This window comes from Ambystoma mexicanum, chromosome 3q, assembly GCF_040938575.1.
Source record: "Ambystoma mexicanum isolate Mex_15411 chromosome 3q, UKY_AmexF1_1, whole genome shotgun sequence".
Taxonomy (NCBI): domain Eukaryota; kingdom Metazoa; phylum Chordata; class Amphibia; order Caudata; family Ambystomatidae; genus Ambystoma; species Ambystoma mexicanum.
In genome coordinates, this window is record NC_090926.1 from 608,239,082 (window position 1) to 608,261,688 (window position 22,607).

A 22,607-nucleotide genomic window follows, 5' to 3' on the forward strand; every position below is an offset into this window, starting at 1 on the left:
CTTGGCGATGACGCCAGCAATGTTTAGTCACCACTAAATGAACTACTTTCTATCCCGGAAAGCTATGCCACTGAATTACCACTAAAGAGGAGAATAGCAATGGTTACGTGAAAGTCTATATCTACCTGACATATAATGGAGCTATGGTACGTACAATTGATACATTCCTTGCTGTGTGGAGATTAATTGAACACTATTGCACTATGCAATTATTATGCAGTTTTGCAAAGTACACAATCCTGAAGGAGTTTGACGAAAATATGTTGCCCCACCCATACTATCCCTATACATGTACTAGTCATCTCTCCATGCAGGGTTCTCTAATCAAGATCACTGGTAGTGCAGGCCGAGTGAAGCCAACCTGCAATTTCAGTTACTGCGTGTTTACTGCACGTTCACTACTGGCTACCACTGGCTACTGACTGCATGTTTGGGAATGGCCCTCAATTACTAAAGGTCACACATCACTTGTCATTCCAATCTGTTTCTTGATTAAATTCTCATTCCTGTTTGCAACCTTTAATACACTTACTTTTTATTCTTTTCATCGAGCTGTTGCTTGTCATTTTCCATGTCCATAAGAGATTCCTGGGCCAATTTGAGGTCACCTTCAAGCTTCCTCTTAGCTCTTTCCAAGTCCATGCGAAGCTTCTTCTCTTGTTCCAGGGAACCTTCAAGCTACAGTAAAAGAGAAGGTAGGAACTGATCATTGTGATTATGCCAGGCAACAGTGAGAGATATTGTTATCTGTCATTGAACAGCTGTCGTTTTCTCTATGGGAGGTGACTTACATCATCCACTTGCTGCTCCAGCTTCGATTTTGCTTTGGTTAGAGTGTTGACTTTGTCTTCTTCCGCTTGAAGGTCATCCAAGGTCTGCTGATGAGCTTCTTGGAGAGCCTTCTTCTCCTTGGAGAGCTTAGCTATATTTTCATCCAAGATGGCCATTTCTTCAGTAAGATTCTTAACCTGTGATTGCAAATGGATAATTCATCTTATCTTAAATGCATACATCATTCAGAAACCCAGCGGCATTTCAGCACTGGTCTGTCACAAGGACATCTCATAAAAATGTTGCAGAAAAGTGCTGTTTGTTTTGAACCAGCAAATATTTGGTGTGGAGTTTTCAATGTTGGTTGGGGTCATATTTAAGCAGAAAATAGGAACTCCCAAAAATGTTCTAGCAATTATGTTCATTCTTAAAGATGAGGCTTTAACCTGAACAAAAAACATGTGAACTTAGTTAATTTGACTTACAGAAAGACCACAGTGTTGGGCCAACAGGTACCATAGCCTTGATTTGCATTTCAGGTCTGATTGTTCTAATCAACAAAGCTCAACATTTTGTGCATTTTCGCTCCTTATTCACAGGCAACTTCCTCCATGTTTTCTTAGTTTTAATAGTTCGCATTTACACACTATTTTTCAAAATGCTGAATGGGTCGAAACTAAAGTTTTCAACTTCTTTGTAAACATTGAGTTTGCTTATCTTGGTAACACTTGTGGCACCTGCGCCTAAGTATGCACATTCTAAGTAAGCTCACAATAAGCAAGAAGGCACCTCTCATTGTGTGTTTTTCGTCAATCAGCAAAGAATGGCCTAATAATTTGATCAAAACCTTTTTTGTGTGTTTCCTAAGTCAAATAAAAACATATATGTTACCTTGTTCTCAGTGGCATGCTTCTCCTTTTCCACTTTGGCCAGTGTCAGCTCGAGGTCGTCGATGTCCTTCTTGAGCTCGGAGCACTCGTCCTCGAGTTTCCTCTTCTTGGCGGTCAGCTCAGCGTTGGATTCTTCTTCATCCTCCAGCCTTTCGGTAATTTCCTTAATTTTAGCCTCCAGGCCAATCTTGCTTTTGATGAGCTGCTCACACCTTTCCTCAGCATCCGACAGATTTTCTGTTTCCTATGAGATTTTAAATAAAATGTCAAAAGCACAAATGTAATATAGACCATTCATGGTTTTCGAATTTGACTAAATAACGTTAGTTATATATCATTTAAACATAAAGATAAGACAGTGTAATTGGAGTCCTATACATTATACTTCAATATTTGTAAGTGATCGTTTCCTCCTCATTTAAGGGAATCTGCAGCGGGTAATGTGCCATGTTATTAAGAAATAAGCATTGCATTCAGGTCACAGTTCAATTAAATTAGAGATGTGGACCTTCCTATCATGTGTCTCTCCATTGCAGGCCTTCTTTTTGTTTCACACGATTGGCCTCTTCCTACTCCCACACCTTGCACCCTAATCCCCCAGCCCAGCTCCCTCATCATCCCCATCCCCCTGGCTCTCACTAATACACCATGACCCAAAAATGCTGTTTCATCCTGTGATGCCAGCTGTTTTCATCACTTCTTTGTGTTGCCCATTGTTCTACCACCGCCCCTAACAGCTACTTGTTTGACGGTGCCTGCTAACAATGAAAACTATATATGGTATGTTTAAGTGGGCCATGGTGTCGCAACCATGAAACGATGATCTTCTTCCCTATTTCAATGTAAATTTGAACAAATGGGTTCAATTCAGTTATTTCACTTTTCATAGAACAATCTTTACTTTTTGTATTGCCTTTGTATGTTATGAAATTAGAATATTGTTCTTGTATTAGAGTTAGAACTTACGGACTGGACTTGAAGCAGCAGGTCATTCTTTTCCTGCATGACAGCAACCATTTTCTCTTCCAGTTCCTTCCTTCTGGCCTCGGATTTAGCCAGACTTTCTTTGGTTTTCTCAAACTCTTCTTTCATGTTGGCCATCTCCTTCTCAGACTCGGCGCTCTTCAGGAGGGGCTTAATCTTGAAGTAGAGCTTCATCCATGACCAATGTTTGACATTCATGAAGGAGCGGACATTGTACTGAATGGTGAAGATGGACTCTCTAAGAATGAATCAACAAATGTATTGATGGAGTATGTTCACCCCACTGGAGATTTGATGTTCAATTAAACATCAAAACATTTCTTTGTTGAAGTAGTTTCAAAAGAAAGTATGTGTTTGTCTACATTGCACATGTTGTGAGGATTAGTATGTATTGATGGGTTCATTTAAAGCAGCCTCATTAAAAACACATTTTATTCATATTTAAAACAGGTTGTTCCAATGGAGGCCAGGAAATACCAAGTGAGAAATAGTGAGAAATTGACCGGTCAAAATGCCTCTTTGCAAAATATTACAGTGCTCCAAGTGGTATGCTATACACGCTCTGCAGAAGGATATTGCCACAGACTGTACTAACGGAGTACAACTTAAAAAACAGATAAATAATGTAATCCTCTATACCTCGGTCATTCCAACAAATGCAAAACTAACTTTTGATGAGCTTTCCATACATACTGTAAATTAATGTTCTCCTGTGAATGAGGTTTACCTCCTTTGCATCATCTTCTGGAATTCTACTCTCATCAGAAATCCTCTGCACATGGCCTGAGTTTTTGTGATCAGTTCAGCTAATTTTTCATCTCTCATCTCTTCAAGAACACCCAGAATACCAGCTTTGAAGAAAACCTTTAGAACAAAATTAGTTGGTTAGACATGATATTTTCATAGGTCCTGGTAATACTATCCACCTATGTATTTTCTTAATATCAAAGCAAATTCTTGATACATAAATATGAACAGGTAAACATTTGATAGCAAAGGTTTTTATTAACCTTTTCGGGGGACGTCTCAGCATTCATCGACTGCTGAATTATGCAACATATATGTAACAGTCTGAAGTCCATCTTGTGTCCTTCTGCATTCATACAGCTACTATGCATTTAGGCAGCTGTACTTTGTTCTTTTACAGGCTGTTGTTCTATATGTGATTCTCAATGTTTGTTTAGCTTTCTACTATATTATATTTATAAGGATATTTCATTGGATTTTCTGCAGTGCAGCAGACTAAGCAAACATCAACATATTTGAAAATGGTAAGAAGAGAATATCTAATTCTGACAGGCACATACTCTCAAATACTCAAAAATAATGATGTGAAATATAGAAAATATAAAGCAAATATAAAGCAAGCAGACAAGTGTCCATATTTTAAGATCTCAATGGAGCCCAAACATGCAACACGAATTAGTTGGGAAGCACTGAAAAGAAAAGTTGAAATATTTACCTTGGTGTGTCCAAATTTGTACTGAGTATGATCAATATCAATGGAGCCAAGTAGTTTCTCAGAAGCCTTCTTGCTGTCAATAAATTGCCCGTCTGGGATAGCACTGGCATTTAAGACTTTGTAACTGTAGATGATAAGAAACATGTATTTATACATTATTGTGAAAAACATGCACCTTGTGATGACAACTGAAGGACCAGTCTACAATAATTATGCATATATTGGCAAAGCATACGACTGATCATCAGCTATGCAAAACCAGGGCATGTGGTCTGAAGAAAAACGCAGCTTGTGCTCCAAAATCTTCAACATTTTTACAATATGAACTTCAATTTCCATAGATGTTTGGACAAATAACGTTAACATCAAAGCATATTTCAATTTCTTTGTCTCATGTACATACAGAAAAGAGTGTATTAAACGTCCTCTACTTTGTAGATGAATATAAACAAGGAATATATATATATATATATATATGGTGTAGTTGCTGTGAGTAAAGTGAATTGTGTAGGAGTGCAATGTGTTTCCGTAACTACGTTTCGTTTGAAGATGGAGCTGAAACCATTTTTCATTAGCTGAAACTGTGTCTTAGTTGATCGTATTATGAGACTCTAGAAAGCAACCTTGGTCATGCCGTAAAGGCTCCCTGACCTGTTCTCCATCCACCCATCTAATCCCAGTTCTTGCCTCTATGCATGTACACAATACAAATTGCAATAAGCAAACGCCTAAATAAAGTTCTCTGTATATCAATAGCAAACTATTTTATGAGCCTGCCCTATGCTCAACTCGGAGAAAGACCACTCATATAATTTTTCATATAATTTCAGAGATCTCATCAAGAGAAATGTGTACACCTACATTGTTCAGACGTAATAAGACATAATGTTCCACATGATGTAGTTATTTATCAGTTCACAGGCATTTTGCATGCCCCATTTACCGTTGTTTGAAGTCACCGTAAATGATTCTGCTGGGAAATCCCTTTCTGCAGATTCTGATGCCCTCCAGCACCCCGTTACACCTCAGCTGATGAATAACCAGGTGGTGATCCATGGCACCTTAAAACAATGCAGATTACAGACTAAGTCGGTGTCAATAAAACATTTGAATCTAAATATTGCAATCTAATATAATTCCTCAACATGAATATATGAAACCTAGTCATATCTTAATAAATCAATAAACTGTGATATGATTGTCAACTAAACATGTACCTGGAATACCGGTTGAGGTAATCCGTCAGCGTATCTGCTTTACAAATGAACATGTCTGAGTGTTGTCAATACTGTCAATGCTGTCACTCACCGGGTGTCTTGGTCTCATTGGGGATGAGGCAGCGCACAAAGTGAGGGTGGGTGCTTCTCAGGTTGGACATCAGTTTGTTCAAGTTTTCCTGTAGTTTGAAGGAAGAGCGCATGTCAGCATTTAGGGGTACATATGGCGCATTGGAACTGGAAAAAAAGAGTTCATTCTTGAGAAGAAATGACTCACCCTGAAGAGTGCAGACACAGTCTGGAAAGAGCCACCCTTCTTCTTGCCGGCCTTCTTGCCAGCGCCCTCTTGAATGAAAAACAAGCATTTGCACGGTCAAATATTTGTTGAGTTTAATCACACATGATTAATTGCCTCAGGGGCACTGCAAAATATGTTAAACCCCATTTAGGATGAGGTAAATGTGTCCTTTGCATGTGTTTATGGATTAGGTTTTTTCACATGGACATAATCGATGCATAGGGCCTGATTTACAGTGTTTTTCAATAGGATGTTCCCATTGAAAAACACATTTGTAAATAAGGCCAATCGTATTTTGGACGAGCGGGGGATGGGGGCGTTAATGCAGTGTTTTGTATGTTATCTTACAATGTATTCCATATTAGTTTAGTTACTATTTCTCTTTTGATGCTAACCTACCAATCCATAATAATTCTTCAAAAAACGTTTTTCATTTAATTCGTAAATGCAAACAGGTGCTTTCAATGCCTTCATTGTTAGGCTAGAGCACGGATTGAACTCATAATCTTGCCTTAATGCCCAAATGGGGGATCTTGTCTCGGGTGTCCCTCCACCTATACCCCCATCAGGACAGCTCTCACCATACACTGAAACATTTTACCAGACACCAATATTGGAGTGATTTCAATTCATTGGCGTGAAGGGATTTTCAAAAGATGGGGAGCTACTCCCAGGTCTCCTATCCTATTGCCGAGGTGATGCTGCCAATGGATGCATGAAGGCTGTGGGTACCCATTTTTGGAGACTAGATGATTTGCACATGTATAGATTCTTGCTAGCATTTGAAGAACACCCTAGTGATCATCTGCTACGCGTGCAACTTCAGAACGCAGAGGCTTAACAAGAATAACTTTAGTGGGGGGACATCATTAACTCTCTTTCATACCATTGTCTATCACAGCTATGGTGTATGGGCTTTCTATTTCTAAATGTCCATCTAGCGTTTTTATAGTGGTAGCCTATTGTCCCAATGAACACCAATTATACTTCAATTAATACAAGTCACTGTAACTTAAAGAACATTCCTTGTCAAATCTGTAAACATGTTTAAAATGCCTGAGTTTATTAACACATATTGCAACTTCCTTAAATGGAAACTAGCATACTTATATTTTAGGCAGAATTTGCATATCTGTTCATTTGTAGCTCAGTCTTCATGTAGAATATGCTCATGTGGAATTTTAAATATTGCTGATTTTATACGGCTAGACTGTAACCACTGTAGAGTAAAATCGAACCGTGTGTTTAGAATGATCAAAAATATATGGAAATAGTATGCCTTGAAATCCATTACATGTACATGTTTGTCACCTATATTCATTGTGGAGGTTCTAAAAACATAACTTGATTTGACTATTCAGTAGATCAACCAACCCAATGCTAGTTTGACTACAAAGAGGTATTTGCTCACCGTGCCAACTGTACGGGGATTAGTCTAGTTTGTGCTTTGGACGTTGGTTCAAGATTCCGAGGGAATGTCGTACATACTGATGATGATCTGGAGTGGTTATGACCACAGGGTAGCTGGTGGAGTCAGAGCATCGATTAAGTCTACTCTTAGACCTTAGTCCCGGTGGAAGGGCTTGTGGGAACTGAGTGTCATAAGAAACAAAACTGATCCTTTCTGATAGTCTTGTTTATTCGTTTGATTTGTGTATTTGAAAATCATTCCCAAACAATTGTTTTACACAGCCCATTTTTGATAATATGTGTGTTGTATTGACACCTGACAGAGGTCCTCCAATCAAAATGTCTCCCTTTTGTTTCTTGTGGTCACCCATTCCATGAACCGTGTCTTATTATTATATAGCATCCGGGGCTTTGATTGACAGTCACCCGTAATAGATGAACTCGTTATGCATTGGTAGAGATTTGGAAAACCGTATCACATGTACCCATACAAACTTAAACTTTGTTGCGAAACGTGCATTATTGGTAGATATCTGAAGAAGAATGCCTATTTTCTTCTTAAGGGTCTGCCCTGTTTATCTATTGCTAGTGATATTGATAAGGGGACTCAAGCACAACAGGACTGATTTACAAAGACTTGCACTGGAGTAAAAGAGGTGATGCCAGTCAGTATGCCTGATTTGCACCTGCTAACCTTATACCTGATTCACAAAGCCTAAAACCACATCAAAACTGGAGATGCCCAAAACCTTAGATTATCACATATAAATATGATCCACATAGTCTGGCTCAATGGCATCACACAGATGTTTGCTTCAGTGTTGGGCTCTGTGAAGCAGAAATAAGGCTAAAAGACACAAAACTGAAATGCTCACAGGAATCTCCTGATGTAATTCAGTGCACATCTTTGTGTAACATGTTACCTCACTAATGGTCGCCATCTTGGGTTTGTGATGTTATAACAATGTTAATTTGACAGTGTAATCTGTGGAAGTACCCAATGATTGCCTGTATCTTTGTATACGGTTCAGAATTTTTGAATGCATTTGAAAAAAATAAAATTTATGGGGTGGTTCCCCTCCAACCCCCAATTCCTTTAAAATATATATATATATATATACGAAACTAAAATAATACCTAAAACATGAAAAAATGCATTCGAAACTTTTTCATTCGAAAATTTGTATTCGGAACTTTTGTATGTCGAAACTATTTTTTCGAAAGTATGACTGGACACCTTTGTATACTATCAGAACACACTGCTATTCTATGTAACCATAGTTCCCTCTTCTTAGCAATCACCTTTGAACATTCAGAACAAAATGAGTAAAGGATTTCCCTCAATTGATTGACAGCCTGTAAAAAGCAATGTTCTTGCACAGCATGTAATAAACCTATTGCAGTAGAAAGGTAGACATTATTATGTTTGTTCTATGAATTATTGTAATTAATATTTATGCAGATCAACTTTTAGGAATGGCATACAGCACAAGCAATACTTTGGGTTTCATCTAAAAGTAAAACAGTCTTCCTCCATTATCAAATGTCCTAATTAAAGTACCTTCAGCTCCATGGCTGGCATAGAGAAAACACAAGAGCTTCACAGAGGCCTTCTGGTAGAGCTGGATCACAGAGTCGTTCAGTGGGTCCTTGTTCTTCTCCAGCCAGCCGTTGATGTTGTAGTCCACGGTGCCGGCATAGTGCACCAGTGCGAAGTGTGCCTCGGCCTTGCCCTTGGTAGGCTTGGGCTTCTGGAAGTTGTTGCACTTGCCCAGATGCTGGTCATAGAGCTTGTTTTTGAAGGATGTGTCTGTAGCCTTAGGGAACATGCACTCCTCTTCCAGGATGGAGAAGATGCCCATGGGCTAGAGGATGGGGGAAAACATGGGCATAGCTTAGAATAAAGAAGTTTTAAACATTTACACACAGAATTGTTGCAGTTTGTCAGTAAAACCTTAGAACATTAAGTGAAAAGGGTTAATGTGGGGTAAATGGCAGAGGCTTGGCTTATTGCACCTCTAAGGGGCTTTTGTTAATCATTCTTGAAATGTACCAAGTTGATTATGAATTAATCCAGGCTCATCTTCCCTCCAAGGGCCCCAAACATTGGTTTGAAAGAAGGCTGGTATCTAGTAATTCATTGGCAAAAAAAGAAATAAGCTCTGAGATCTCACGCAGTAGATCATGATCCATCTTCAGATTAGTGACTAGATATTCACACCCTTTCCCTTTAATTCTTTCTAATTGCATGGAAATAGGTGCTCCCGTTCTGCTTCCTTGTTTAATTGCTGTAGACAAAGTGTAATAGAGCTCAGAGATCTCTAGCGTTAGAGGATGAATGTTCATGTTATCCTAAGTGATGCCTGCTATTAGATGAATTGTATTCCTCTGGTGTACTCTCTCTTTTGCCTTGTGTGTAATAAGTGTGAATGTATTCAGAAGCCTCCATTGGGACTCTGGTATACCATAAAAAAGCTCCAAACTAATACAGGTTTACCTAGTTTCAGAGTTGCTGTAGTTTCTTACCCATGGGGAGAAGCAGCAAGGTATGTTGTCATATATTATCTTGAAACTAACAGTCACTGATTCAGGCCTCACAATCTTGGTTAAGAGCAGCACACCAACCATACCTTCTCAATGAGCTCAATGCAGGCGGCCAGGTCCATGCCAAAGTCGATGAACGCCCACTCAATGCCTTCCTTCTTGTACTCCTCCTGCTCCAGGACGAACATGTGGTGGTTGAAGAACTGTTGCAGCTTCTCATTGGTGAAGTTGATGCACAGCTGCTCCAGGGTGTTGAACTGAACATTTAAGATACAGGATATTTTAGTTGATTTGAAATTTCATGCATGTAATCGAGTGACACTTTAGCATTTGTATGTTACAGCTGCAGTGATCGCATAATTTACTTACATCAAAGATCTCAAAGCCGGCAATGTCCAGGACGCCAATGAAGTGCTGTCGCGCTTGCTTCGTGTCCAGCTGCTGGTTGATGCGAATGACCATCCACAAGAACATTTTCTCATAGACAGATTTGGCCAAAGCACCGACATTGTTGTACACCTGATCAGAGAGAATTATAGCGTCAATGAGTATTTCTTTGGTTTTCAGAACACCTTGGGTTTCACATAGCAAATGGGGGCAACGCTACTGTACCTGGGCGACAGTTTGACCTTTGGTGACGTATTCATTGCCAACCTTCACTCGTGGGTAGCAGAGAGCCTTCAGCAGATCTGCAGAGTTCAGACCCATCAGGTAGGCGATCTTGTCAGCCACTGCAATCAAGGATATAGGTTATTTCATGCATGTATTTATTCATTTACATGTCATTTATACAGTGCACAAAGCCCAAAGGCATATAGGCGCATTAGCTTACGAGATTGGTTACAGATTCGTTTTATGACACAGTTACATTCAGGAATAGGCAGGTACATCAAATAGGTGGCATAAAAAAGGTTACAGCCTTATGTAGCATTACATTGTTTCATATCTATTGCTATACATTATGTAAATACTAACATTACGTTTGGACACGTTTCCAAAAGCCACTGGAAAACTGTTACTATTTTGTTGGAGTTTCCGATCTATGTCAATACTGTATTTTTGATACTGAAGTCAAATGAAACATTGTTATGCATTAGATCAACTGATTTCAAACCTTGCACACTTATATGCTTTGCATCATACTACCAATAGTTCAAACTCCAAATCTGACGCTACACAAAGTTTGGAGTAAAATCATCAACATATTTTCGGCTTTGCGTGCTGTGTTCCTCTGTGTACAGGCTGATAATCCAGAATCAAGAAGACGATTCATCAGCACCCCTAAACACACACATTAGGAAAAAACAGATTATGTGTCTAACTCGCCTGTGCGTGTGAGGCTGTGTGTGAGAAAGCAGATCCTTGAAAGTGGCTTGGGTAAGGTATCAAAGATAAATACCCTCCTTCAGAGACACAAAATATCCTGGTTTCATTCAGTGAAGCACACAGTGTGCATTACAGTATGCAACCACATTGCCTCTCCATTTAAATTGTAAATATCAGGCATGTGGCAGCTGGAAGCTTCCTTACAAGAGGAACCTTACAAGGCCCATGCTGTGGGAACGGGGTCCAAAGGCTAGGAGCAAAAGACCGACTTTTAAAGAAGCCATGAATTTCTGTGGCTTATTTTTCTGTCTACCACAAACCCTGTGCTTATTGAATGTGGCAGAAGTGCTGAGTTTTGGCTGGCAGTTAAGGACTGGTAGTACACATATAAGAACCTAAAAGACATACGGGCCTGATTTACAAAATGAAAGTCCCATTGAAAACATTTCTGTAAATCAGGCCCCCATATATCATACATTTCAATTAGTGTAATATCTGTGATACATGCGTGCTGCATACGTACATGACCTTGTTTGGTATTTAATATATGTTATGTGTGACATATATAATATACACCATGTATAACATAGCATTGCCCTCTTAGACAGAGACAATTGTATGGAGAAAAAGGTTGCATTTGAGCTAATTTGCATACCCAGAATGTCTTACTGTTGTGGCTCAGAACTGGAGGTAAACTTCCAGTGATAGCTACTATGTGGCATTGTGGAATGTGTGACGTGGCTCAAATGGACTTTCCTATTTTCAAATTTCAGGTGAAAGTTTTTTTTTTTTCAAACCTTTTTAAACCCACAATAACATTCTTGGTGTTGTCAATATACATGTATATGTCAGATGTATACATCACATATATTTGGGCCATAAAAAAGTATCCTCCATAAAAGTATGATGGTGAGCTGTGCCTGAAACCGGGCACAGCACATCATTACTGCCCAGTTTCTCCATCTACTCCAGTCCACATTAAATTCTGCTGTTGCAAATTCCTTATAGCAAAACAAAAGGAATGATGGCTGAAAAGAACCATGCTGCACCTCGTTGATGAGGCCCAACCAGGCTGAAACACGCCTGGATTTGCTTGTGTTTCTGTGCTGAGGGTGGTGGCCTAGCAGTTCGGACTAGACCACTCCCATTGGTAGCAAGACTAAGACTGCCTTGACGATGACGCAGACAGGCTTAAAAACAAAGATGTGGGAGGTGGCCCAGAGCAATGCCTGTCACAACCTTCCACCCATCACATTCTTTGGCTGCAAATGCCTCATAGAGCAAGCAGAGTGCCCATTTTCAATTCCTGTCACATATGCCTTCCCCCTCCGAATGTACGGATCAAAGGCAGGTGACTAGTCTCCAGCAGTAGTAGAGACAAATACTGTAACTTATTTCCACAGTTTATACCTTCCGTGCCGTCGGGTTCCGCCTGCTCCTCTCGCTGCTTCTGCTTGAACTTCATGTTGCCGTGGTGCATCACTGCGCCGGTCAGCTTGTAGATACCCACTTTCTCCTCTGAATTAAAGCCCAGGATGTCGATAGCACTCTGGGTGTAAGAAAAAGACCCTCAGACATTTTGTTTTAATTTTGCAATAAAGGTATACATAACTAGAACTATTATTTTCACCTAATATAACAAATAGACACATTTTCCAGCATGGCTGTCATATTGTATGCCTAAATATCAAGTTCTATAGTGTCTGAGTTCAGTGGTGACTATTCACTTGAACTTTTTCCTGGGAAATTAATTCATAATTCCAGAAATAGAATACTGGTAACATCTCTTGTACAAAGGGATGTACAAGAGATGTATGCGTGATGGTAAAGGGATGTACGAGAGAGGTATGCATGATAGTAAAGGGCTGTACAAGAGAGGTATGCATGATGGTAAAGGGCTGTACAAGAGATGTATGCATGATGGTAAAGGGATGTACAAGAGATGTATGCATGATGGTAAATGGATGTACGAGAGAGGTATGCATGATGGTAAAAGGGTGTACAAGAGAGGTGTGCGTGATGGTAAAGGGATGTACAAGAGATATATGCATGATGGTAAAGGGCTGGAATAGAGAGGTATGCATGATGGTAAAAGGCTGTACAAGAGATATACGCATGATGGTAAAGGGATGTACAAGAGCGGTATGCATGATGGTAAAGGGCTGTACAAGCGATATATGCATGATGGTAAAGGGATGTACAAGAGATGTATGCATGATGGTAAAGGGCTGTACAAGAGAGGTATGCATGATGGTAAAAGGCTGTACAAGAGATATACGCATGATGGTAAAGGGATGTACAAGAGAGGTATGCATGATGGTAAAGGACTGTAAAAGAGAGGTATGCATGATGGTAAAGGGATGTACAAGAGAGGTATGCATGATGGTAAAGGGCTGTACAAGAAAAGTATACATGATGGTAAAGGGCTGTACAAGAGAGGTATGCATGATGGTAAAGGACTGTAAAAGAGAGGTATGCATGATGGTAAAGGGATGTACAAGAGAGGTATGCATGATGGTAAAGGGATGTACAAGAGATATACGCATGATGGTTAAGGGATGTACAAGAGATGTATGCATGATGGTAAAGGGCTGTACAAGAGAGGTATGCATGATGGTAAAAGGCTGTACAAGAGATATACGCATGATGGTAAAGGGATGTACAAGAGAGGTATGCATGATGGTAAAGGGCTGTACAAGAAAGGTATACATGATGGTAAAGGGCTGTACAAGAGAGGTATGCATGATGGTAAAGGACTGTAAAAGAGAGGTATGCATGATGGTAAAGGGATGTACAAGAGAGGTATGCATGATGGTAAAGGGATGTACAAGAGATATACGCATGATGGTAAAGGGATGTACAAGAGATGTATGCATGATGGTAAAGGGCTGTACAAGAGAGGTATGCATGATGGTAAAAGGCTGTACAAGAGATATACGCATGATGGTAAACGGATGTACAAGAGAGGTATGCATGATGGTAAAGGGCTGTACAAGAAAGGTATACATGATGGTAAAGGTGTGTACAAGAGAGGTATGCATGATGGTAAAGGGCTGTAAAAGAGAGGTATGCATGATGGTAAAGGGATGTACAAGAGAGGTATGCATGATGGTAAAGGGCTGTACAAGAAAGGTATACATGATGGTAAAGGGCTGTACAAGAGAGGTATGCATGATGGTAAAGGGCTGTAAAAGAGAGGTGTGCATGATGGTAAAGGGCTGTACAAGAGAGGTATGTGTGATGGTAAAGGGCGGTACAAGAGATATACGCATGATGGTAAAGGGATGTACAAGAGATATAAGCATGATGGTAAAAGGCTGAGCAGGGGAGACATGCATGGTGGTAAAGGACTGCATGCACTCATACAATGAACTCCCTTTCCAGGCATGAGCATCTGAGCAAATGTCCTGCAGGAATATTAAGGATCTTTAATGTATATGAGGCATTGCAGTGAGGCTGGTGAAATGCAATGCCCCAAGACAGAAGCTCATGGGCCTTTCAGCCAATCCCTTACAGAGAGAGGGTATTGAGTAGCATGGGCTGAACGGTGTGGATGCAACCATCCCTGCATTATTTCCAGAGCTCCCCATGCACACCGCCGAGTGACAGAGCCGGACTAAATGTACTTACATCTGTAGCCATTAACTCCTCTGCGTCGTCAATGCTGGCCACGGTGATCTCGCCTTGACTCACAAATCCAAAATCATAGGGATTGGTTGTAATGAGGAGCATATCTGTGGGGAAATTGTTATAGTCAAGTTTAAATTTGAAATGTGCATGTGTTGTAAATTATACAGAATGGTCATAATCATGCAAGCAATTTTTGTTTTTTGTGTCATTTTGCCTACGCACCAATGAGCTCCGGCTTCTTGTTGCACATGACCTGGTAAAAGATGTGGTAACTCCTTTCGGCTGACAGCTGGAATGTTACTCTGGATTTTTCCAGAAGATCTATTCACAAAAAAATAGCATCAATTATTTAATGCACAACATGGTACTGGCAGATCAGCGGATCTGGTGATTAAGTGACTCGCTGGGTCTTACATGTTTCAATATCAGCAGAGGCCAGTTTTCCTGTAGCCCCAAAATGAATCCTGATGAATTTACCCTGTGGAATTATAAATAGGCATATGTCAATTTGTGTCACGTTCCCTCAGAGATCCTGAATTGGGAGGAATTGGTTTACTTTGGAATGTTGAATAATATACACATTTCTAATATCACAGTTTTCCACTAAATCTCGTAGAGTAAAATAAAAGAATAATAAAGTGTTTGCAAAATCAAATGATCACAATTAGACACTTAAAGCAACACACCAAGGGGCCGATTCTGAGGTGCGTGCAAATGTAAGAAAGTGTTCTTCCATTATGGAGGAATACTTTACTTACAAACACCATATTCTGATGAAGAACGAATGTGGTGCAGGAACACTAAGGCTTCGGGCTTTGCAGGTGCCTGATTTATGGCTTGACAAGAGCCCTAGCAACCGTCAGGAATGCAGGGCAGCCACACGGAGAGGATTTTCCTTCCAGTAGCAATGGGTTAGCACCATAAAAAAAGGAGTACAAATACGGTAACTATGAGGTGCCGTTAAACTCCACTGCACACTTGTTCCCCTTTAAACAATGCATTTCTTAGACTGCAGCATCAGTTTTATATTTTAATGAAAGTTTTAAAAAAGTTTCTTAAACTAGAAAAGTGGCAGTCTATTAAGAAATGCTCACGATGTCACAGGAGCAGATGTTTCCCCTACAACATGCGATTTTTATCAGCGTTTGCTGCTGAAAAGCACAACATATCCCCTCCAATATTTGCACCCACCTCAGAGTGATGGTGCCGGAAACTGGAGGGGAGAATGTCGGTTTTCCACACACTTTTTATCACATCTGAATCAGGCCCCCAATCAACATGCATCACGAGATCAACCTATGGATGTGGGGTTTCCACTGAATCAATTTCTCGCCTATCTGCAGCAACTTTGCTGTGGGAAAACAGTGCAACTAAGAGGATGTCCTCTCCTTTAAAAATATGTGCTGCTCCTGGAGTAACTGTTTGCTATGAAAATAGTGCTCCTAAGTGGAATATTTTGCATCAGATGTGGTCCATGCTGCATGCCCCCTCATTATATAAATATGTCTTGTACATGGAAAAACATCTTTCTATGCAAATAGTGCTACTGAGTGCATGTCCCCTTCTTCATAGAATATGTCCTGTAATATGTCATGTACATGGAACAACTTCTTGGTATGCAAATAGTGCTACTGAGTGCATGTCCCCTTCTTCATAGAATATGTCCTGTAATATGTCCTGTACATGGAACAACTTCTTGGTATGCAAATAGTGCTACTGAGTGCCAGAGTCTGTGTTGGGCATGGTCCATGCTGCATGTCCTCTCCTTAATAGAATGTGTCCTGTACATGGAACAACTTCTTGATATGCAAATAGTGCTACTGAGTGCAAGAGTCTCTGCTGGACATGGTCCATGCTGCATGTTAGCTCCTTACACGAATACGTTAAACAGTCTTTGGGGCTGATTTACCAAAACGTTTTCAATGGGATTTCCACATGTCTAAACATGGTTGTAAATCCGGCCCTTTGTCTTTGAAGTCTTTTATGTGTGGGGTGCATTTATAAATCACTTATTCTTGCTGTCTGCTTTAGAGCTGAGGAATATCAATACTTACAAAACGCGAGGAGTTGTCGTTCCTCACGGTCTTGGCGTTGCCGAAGGCTTCCAGCAGCGGGTTGGCTGAGATGATTTGATCTTCCAGGGTGCCCTAGAGCCGAAATAAACATAGTAAATTCATTTCCCAAGTTCTCTTATCGATTATTTAGTCAACAAACATAGAATCGATCGCTTTGTGTGATACGTAAATAGCACGGAGCGGACCGCAACCACCAACACATGTGTCTCTACCACCCTCCGCATGCTGGTTTGTTTGTTTTAGTAAAGGGGTGTATATTGGGCACATATATCCAGGGCGTCCCAGGATTCTGTGCCTATTTATACTTTATAAGAAGCATAGTAGTTAGAGTGGCAGAGGTGCCATTGTGAAAACCAAGTTATTCTTCCACAATTCACAATCATCATCAACATATTTTCCAGAATATCATTTTTCTTGATGGTTGGCAGTGTATGATTGGGTTTTGAGGCCCAATGTGACTTCACCCTTTAAATGCCAGTCGTAGAGTACTCTTAACACGCTGGCCCCACTTTAAGCTAAGCAAGTACATGTCTTTATCCTTTAAGTTAACTATGCACGTATACTGCATACCTTGCCTTTTACAAATCCATGTATGGGGGAGGGCATATGTGTATATACAATGTTTATGTGTGTGTTTATTTGTTTATCTAGAACACCTGGGGCCAGATTACAGAAGTGTTGCACTGGTGCAAGTGCAAAGATTACACAGATTGCACTAGGGCAGAGTTTGCACTTGGAAATATGAGGAAACCATTGCACCATGACAAGTGCATTTTGGCATGTCATAAGCATTAGGGAAACAATTACCCATGTGAACAAAAAGATACTTTTTCACTGCATTTTTGCACCAGGGCAAAGTTTGCCTTAGTGCTAATACTGAATAGCACTAGTAACATAACATAACATAGGCATCATAAATGTATTTTTTTTGTACTCGGGAAATGTTTGCCTTGGTGCTTATACCATGCCAAATTGCACTTGTCATGGTGCAATGGTTTTTTTAACATTTTCAAGTGTTTATAGAAATAGGACAAACTTTGCTCTAGTGCTAATACTGTGCAAACTTTGCACTTGCCCCAGTGCAAGTTTTCTGTAATCTTGCCCCTGGAGACCATGCAAATGGTAGCGGTGTGCGGTATAATTCAACTAAATTGCCTTTAGGTGCTGTATTTCCAACTACTTAACTAAAGAATTTGGAGGGCTGCAAACAAACGCAACGGTTTATCAGCAAGAACACAGAATAGCTTTCCAATATGTTCCTATGCAGAATTCTCAAGAACTACATATTTTTAAAGAATCACAGACCTACAATTGGCAAAGGGGTTGCTGTTACAATACCTGTATTTTCCCAGGTGTCGGCTCCTGCTTCTTCTTGTCACCGGAGGCAGCGATTGATGCAAAGTACTGGATGACACGCTTCGTGTTCACAGTCTTCCCAGCACCGGATTCTCCGCTGTGGAATGAAGCGCACACATGTTGCATCCTGATGGACAATGCGAAGCATTGCAAATACAAGGAAGGCCTGGACGCATACTTACGTGATCAGGATGGACTGGTTTTCCCGGTCTGGGGAAGAAGAGAACCAGATTTATCAGATGACATTTTGAATACTTAAAAGACGGATTTGATAGCTTCATAGATGGTACCCCAAATCATTGCTACTTGTTTCAGAGGGGTCACTCATTGTGTGGCCCTCCAGATGTTGGGGACTTCAACTCCCACTCACTCTAGCAAAGCATAGTCACTTGTGAGTACACCTGGGAGCTTGCGTCTGTAATTGCCGAAAACATTTCAAATGCCCCCTTGCCAGGGTGATGTGTACAGTGATGCAGGTGATACATGATGGCATGATATTGGGTGTCAACTGGAAGCATGGCAGCCCAACAGGAAATGTTTCTCAATAAAAAAGTGGAGGCACAGAGAATCTATTTGTGCCACTTGATTAAATTATAAGTCTGTGGGAAAGAAGCCGCATTGTGTGTGCCATCCATCACAACAATATGAAGAGAACATTATATGGGCCATGGGTATACCAAGAGGGTAGCTCCACCTTTATTGGTAGCCTACACCCAGAAATCTGCCACGGTGTGGGACATACATGTGAATGCATGAGATGTGCAGGATCCTGAGGGATACGCATGACTTTAGTGAACTGCTGTGATGCCAGAACCCCTGTACTCATCACACCCCCCACAATGGCGTGTAGTTTCTTTCTGAGCACTGCAGCCACCTCCTCGCCTTCTCTCATTCCTTTTGGAAGCCTGCAGTAGACCCGAGACCCAAATGCTGAGACATTCCGCCACAAGACCCCCTTCATCTCTCATTTGTTTGCCATCAATGCTTTTCACCATCAACCTTTTTTTCCAACAAAATGCTCTGAAGCTTTCTCTGGGCATTGCAGGTCGCAAGATCCTGAATCATACTCAGTCTAATCTCAATGATACAGAAATGCTCCCCTGTTGCAAAAAACATACTGCAAGCACCAGGTTTCATTGAATGTTCGAGTAAACTGAAAATCAGGGCCCCGCACGCGTCAGCTAATCATACGGACTTGGGTACAGTATATGGAATGCCTTGGCCATCCCACACCTGAACTCAGCCCCTATATGTTGCCCTATATGTCGACCTTTGACTCCCCAGACCTCAGAATTAGCAGGACTGATTCACCAGTCTAGCATCCTGCTACCCAATGCAGGCAAGAGGCATCCCTGAGTAAAGGTCAGGAGAAGCAAAGATCATATGGGGGTAAAGTGTCTTGGACAAGAACAGGATATGGAGGCACCATGCACCCGTCTTATCGAATGCAAGGAAGCCGCATTTTTTGCACTGCACACAGGTTGGAAGGGGTCTTTTAGGCACGCGTTTAGCCCGGCTTTTTGTGTATGTGTCCTTTGTTGACTGTGTTTGTATTTCCCATTAATGTGAACTCTAACACTCACTTTAGGTTGATGTTGAACTTTCCTCCAGGACTTGATGTATATAGGTGGTTGTGTGACCTACCGGTGGGACATCTCTGTCTTCGCGAGGGTATGAGCAGCCGGCATCAGATGGCAAGCCACAGAACTAGATATGACACTCCCAGGCCCAGCCTACGGGGCCACTGTGCCAGTCTCCAGGGAAACAGGGGCGCCCGGCTGCTTAATCAGAAGCCCATGACAGGAATCAGACCATGAGAGCAGCATACACGTGTTTTTTCCTCGTGAAAGTGCTTTTACCCAGTGTGCGCTAAGCATTCTCTAGGTGTCTGCACACTGTGCCCTCTAAACAGCCCACACCCTGGCAAGAGGAGGGCATGTCTCTGCTGTATAGCTTGAAAAATAATTCCAATACGAGATAAACTGTTGTTTCCTGCGTTGCATTTTCTTTTGGCCAGTTTTAATTCATAAGTCTTAGATGTTAGAAATAAATATATTGATAGCCCCTCCCCCCATTCGATAATTTGAGAAATCTGTGTGACTATGCTACGTTGTTTGAGGTCGTTTTGCCCAAGGCAATGTCCATCGGGTGACTCACTCACCAGTCAGCATGAACTGATAGGCGTTGTCCGAGATGGAGAAGATGTGTGGAGGGGCCTCCTGGCGCTTCTTGCCCCGGTAGCCGGTCACCACTTCGGGGTTGTAGACTGGCAGCCACTTGTAGGGGTTGACAGTTGCACAGAAGAGACCTGAATATGTCTGGGAAACACAAGAAAATGCTTATCATCGTCCACCTGGGCAACGAACCTGTAGAAAATGCTACTACTTCATAATATAGGTTATAAGCAGAGTTTTGGTGTCATAACTGAAAACACGGGAGACAACATGGCATGTACCATATAAGATTGAGAAGCAATGCTAATTCCTTGCTGCCCCACAATGCATCTGAGAACAGGGAGTGCTTAGAATACTGGTTAGAGTGCTACAAAGCAGAACACAAGCATGGTCCCTGTAAAGGAGAGTTTATTAGGTTCTCCTAGTCTTCCTTGACAATTACAGTAGCCACATTGCTAGGATTGTCCTACCCCGGGGCCATATTAGTCAAGGGCCCACATTTCAAACTACAAAAGATTCTGGGACCATCCCAGTTGGCAGTGTGGAAGAAGTGTAACCAAGTGCCCTTAGTGTCACAACTATGCACACTCTCGTGTAAAATGTCCTACAAAATATCCTGCAGCAGAACCAGTCTCGTAAACCAATTTACGATCATGTTACAGAAGGTTTTTGTAGAACTATCAGCAGGCTCTGAATTGTGGATAGAGTGGTGTTAAGGGCCCAAAAGTAAGTTCTACAACTGCTGCTCTTGCCAGATAGTAACTTACTAACTCACGTTACCTATGTAGTCACTGCATGCTATTGAGCAATCTCCCAAACAATACAGACAGGATTTAATCTCAATTTCCTTTTTTAAGCAATAAAATAAGACAGTTTATATGTGTTTCCTCTGGACATATAAGAAGAGAGCCAGTTGATTTGGCCACTGGCCAGAGTATGTGTATAGAAAATGAAAACTATAACATTATCACTAATGCCACGGAGAGTTGCATTCTTCTCAGTGTACTCACATAGATCATCCAGGCTGCATAGCGCTCTTTGAGGTTATACAGCACCGTCGCTTCATTCAGGTGGGTCATCATAGCCATGTCCTCAATTTTATCATACTTGGGGGGATTCATCGGGAAGACTTGGTCATCCTTGACAGTGAGAGTCTTTGAAAGAATTGAGGTATAGGATGTATTAATATTGGATTGAAGTTGAGCCTTGTTAAAGGATATTGACTTAGTAAGTTAAATCAATTTCTACTTACTTGACCGCCCTCAGTTTTTACTGTGACTTTGCCACCCTCTTTACTCTGGATTACACCCTTTACGAATAACTCCTTTGGCTCACAGACAAAGCAGGAGGTTTTAGCATCAAAGGGCCTATTCTGGTCCTCAATTCTTTCCTTCTCAGTCTTTCGGAGGAACTGAGCCGCCACGCCAAAGACGGCCATTTCAGCGTCTGAACTCATGGCTGGAGAGTTCCTGCAGCATCAAGGAAATACAATTTGAATGTGGTTCTGAGCAACTATTTTACATTCGTATATAAACAGCGAAAAGATCATTATCGCACAAAAGCTGAAGGTTTAGAGGTGCCACATAATCATAACACCGGTGCCATCATATTAAGTGATGTAGGAAATGCCACCATGAATATCATAAGTTATAACATTAGCAAGTACACAATATGTGCTGCCAGAAAATTGGGATCAAAGCACCCTCTAGCAAACAGTGCCCAACTGCTAAACTGCCCTTTCCTAACTTTTAAACAACACAGTCAGTGACCATGGACCAAAGTCAGCTTCTAAATAACTTGGTCTCTGCCCTCCTGGAATATTGAAACAGGCCAAATCCTGGATAGGAACGGTCACAATCCCCTAATTTGTGGACCGTCAGTAACGGTGTCAGAAGTGTGACCCTACTTGTCCCCACCAATACTGATCATTCTGATATCTTCGATAATGGAAGACTCTGGATGCCTTGGTCAGCGAGAGCTTCACTGCATAGCATTGTTATGTGATTTCTACCCGCCTCTACAAAGGGACACTGTAAAATGTTCAGGCGACCTCTGATATATCTATCATGATAGCGTGGAGACCACGTCAAGGGTGTGCACAGAAAGGGAACACTTCCCCCTCTTGCAACTCAACTGGTAGTGATATGAAACTCAATGAGCTTCAGTTGGGTCAAAAGAACCCTCGTCAACAATCCACCAGTCTCTGAATGGAGGGATGATGGCTATCGGCCCGTGCTTGGCTGAAGCTCCTCACTCAGTGGGCCGTCCATTGCTGGTGGACTATGACTTCTCACTTGCTCTCTAGGTTGCATTCCAGTGTAATATTCTGCTAAATATTCACGTTGTGGGAATGTCTAGATCTCACGTCTGCCATTAAATACATGGGTTCCATTTGCCTGACATATTCCAAGAGTCCTCACCGGGGCCTCCAAGGTGCTTGCATCAAACACCTGGCCTGGGTTCACATTGC

At 41.2% G+C, this 22,607-nt stretch overlaps 1 protein-coding gene across 1 annotated transcript in view; it reads right to left on the reverse strand.

The window, feature by feature from the left end:
* LOC138582816 (myosin-4-like) overlaps positions 1–22,607 on the reverse strand; it is a 41,216-nt gene that overhangs the window by 13,294 nt on the left and 5,315 nt on the right. The window contains exons 2-24 of the mRNA XM_069654481.1: positions 21,390–21,606; positions 21,148–21,291; positions 20,125–20,281; positions 18,146–18,173; positions 17,946–18,060; positions 16,587–16,679; positions 14,947–15,010; positions 14,755–14,853; positions 14,533–14,636; positions 12,313–12,451; positions 10,189–10,307; positions 9,946–10,095; positions 9,663–9,833; positions 8,594–8,897; positions 5,602–5,669; positions 5,416–5,503; positions 5,051–5,168; positions 4,108–4,231; positions 3,373–3,509; positions 2,628–2,883; positions 1,663–1,905; positions 792–968; positions 533–678 (exon numbers count right to left, since the gene is read on the reverse strand). Of these exons, the coding sequence (XP_069510582.1) occupies positions 533–678; positions 792–968; positions 1,663–1,905; positions 2,628–2,883; positions 3,373–3,509; positions 4,108–4,231; positions 5,051–5,168; positions 5,416–5,503; positions 5,602–5,669; positions 8,594–8,897; positions 9,663–9,833; positions 9,946–10,095; positions 10,189–10,307; positions 12,313–12,451; positions 14,533–14,636; positions 14,755–14,853; positions 14,947–15,010; positions 16,587–16,679; positions 17,946–18,060; positions 18,146–18,173; positions 20,125–20,281; positions 21,148–21,291; positions 21,390–21,593 (3,248 nt within the window). The 5' untranslated portion in view covers positions 21,594–21,606. The remainder of the gene's footprint in view (positions 1–532; positions 679–791; positions 969–1,662; positions 1,906–2,627; positions 2,884–3,372; positions 3,510–4,107; positions 4,232–5,050; positions 5,169–5,415; positions 5,504–5,601; positions 5,670–8,593; positions 8,898–9,662; positions 9,834–9,945; positions 10,096–10,188; positions 10,308–12,312; positions 12,452–14,532; positions 14,637–14,754; positions 14,854–14,946; positions 15,011–16,586; positions 16,680–17,945; positions 18,061–18,145; positions 18,174–20,124; positions 20,282–21,147; positions 21,292–21,389; positions 21,607–22,607) is intronic.